Source organism: Aplysia californica, unplaced genomic scaffold (assembly GCF_000002075.1).
Source record: "Aplysia californica isolate F4 #8 unplaced genomic scaffold, AplCal3.0 scaffold00001, whole genome shotgun sequence".
NCBI lineage: Eukaryota > Metazoa > Mollusca > Gastropoda > Aplysiida > Aplysiidae > Aplysia > Aplysia californica.
Window position 1 is genome coordinate 1141446 of NW_004797271.1, and position 1209 is coordinate 1142654.

At 40.7% G+C, this 1209-nt stretch overlaps 1 protein-coding gene across 1 annotated transcript in view; it reads right to left on the minus strand.

Moving 5' to 3' along the window:
* LOC101857153 (ATP-binding cassette sub-family A member 2) overlaps positions 1-1209 on the minus strand; it is a gene marked incomplete in the record, with an annotated part of 66441 nt that overhangs the window by 30859 nt on the left and 34373 nt on the right. The window contains 1 exon segment of the mRNA XM_013079980.2: positions 325-529. Within this exon segment, the coding sequence (XP_012935434.1) occupies positions 325-529 (205 nt within the window).

Here is a 1209-nt window from a genome sequence, read left to right on the forward strand (position 1 = left end):
GTGTGTGTGTGTGTGCGTGCATGTGCTTGTGTGAGTGTGTAAAAAATGGATTTCATTTAAATAATGAGATAGACGACAAAAATTATCTCAGTGGCATTTTTATTTTATTCATAACGCAAGAAGACTCCTGATTTTTAATGAAGACCTACAGATGGACCCTGATAATAGTTATAGAATGAAAAAAAACTGACCTACTTCTTCCACATATATATATATAAAAATATAGAGCACAACACCATTTAAAAAAATATATAAAGATTTGAAAACATAAAATATAAAATAAACAAACAAACAAACAAACAAACCAAATAAAACCCCACTCACCAGGATGTACATGTTCTATGTACCAGACCAGCAGCCCGTAGACGATGCAGTCGACCACCATCATCAGAGTGACCAGGAACAGGTTAAACTCGTCATGCTCCGTGGGGGAGATAGACAAGTTGTCCCACTGGACACCCACACCCATCTCCTCATAGAAGGCAAAGTACTTGGCACCTAGACCAAACGCCGTGGTGGAGAACAGGGACTGAGGGATAGAGAGAGTAAGCAAGTAAGTAAGTTATTCAGTGTTTAAGGCCCACGGCACATCATATAAAAAAACTAATTTGTTAGATAAAATTTCAATGATGAAAAAGTACAGGTTGTGCACGTATCTCTTATCATGAGTCAAACATTACATATTTTTAGTCACTGAGCCGAGTCCTGCTGGAAGGAATTAACAATTTTTTCTATGGACAAAATTTGGACAATAAAAAATAGGAGAGATAGAGAGAGGGATGTGTAGGAGAGAGAGAGAGGGACCTAGATGAGTGAAAAGATAGAGGGATAGACAAGTTGTCCCACTGGACACCCACACCCATCTCCTCAGAGAAGGCGAAGTACTTGGCACCTAGACCAAATGCCGTGGTGAAGAACAGGGACTGGGGGAATAGAGAAAGGGATGAGAAGGATAGAGAGAGGGATGTGTAGGATAGAAAGAGTGTCATGTAGGATAGAAAGAGATGTAAAGACAGGGAGAATATGGGTTGTATAGACATAAACAGGAGGATAGTGACAGTGTTGTACAGAAAGAGAGAGAAGGAGAGAGAGAAAGAGAAAGAGAGAGAGAGAGAGAGAGAGAGAAAGAGAGAGAAGGAGAAGGAGAAGGAGAAGGAGAGAGAGGGGGGGGGACAGAGAGAGAGAGAGAGAAAGAGAGAGAGAGAGAGA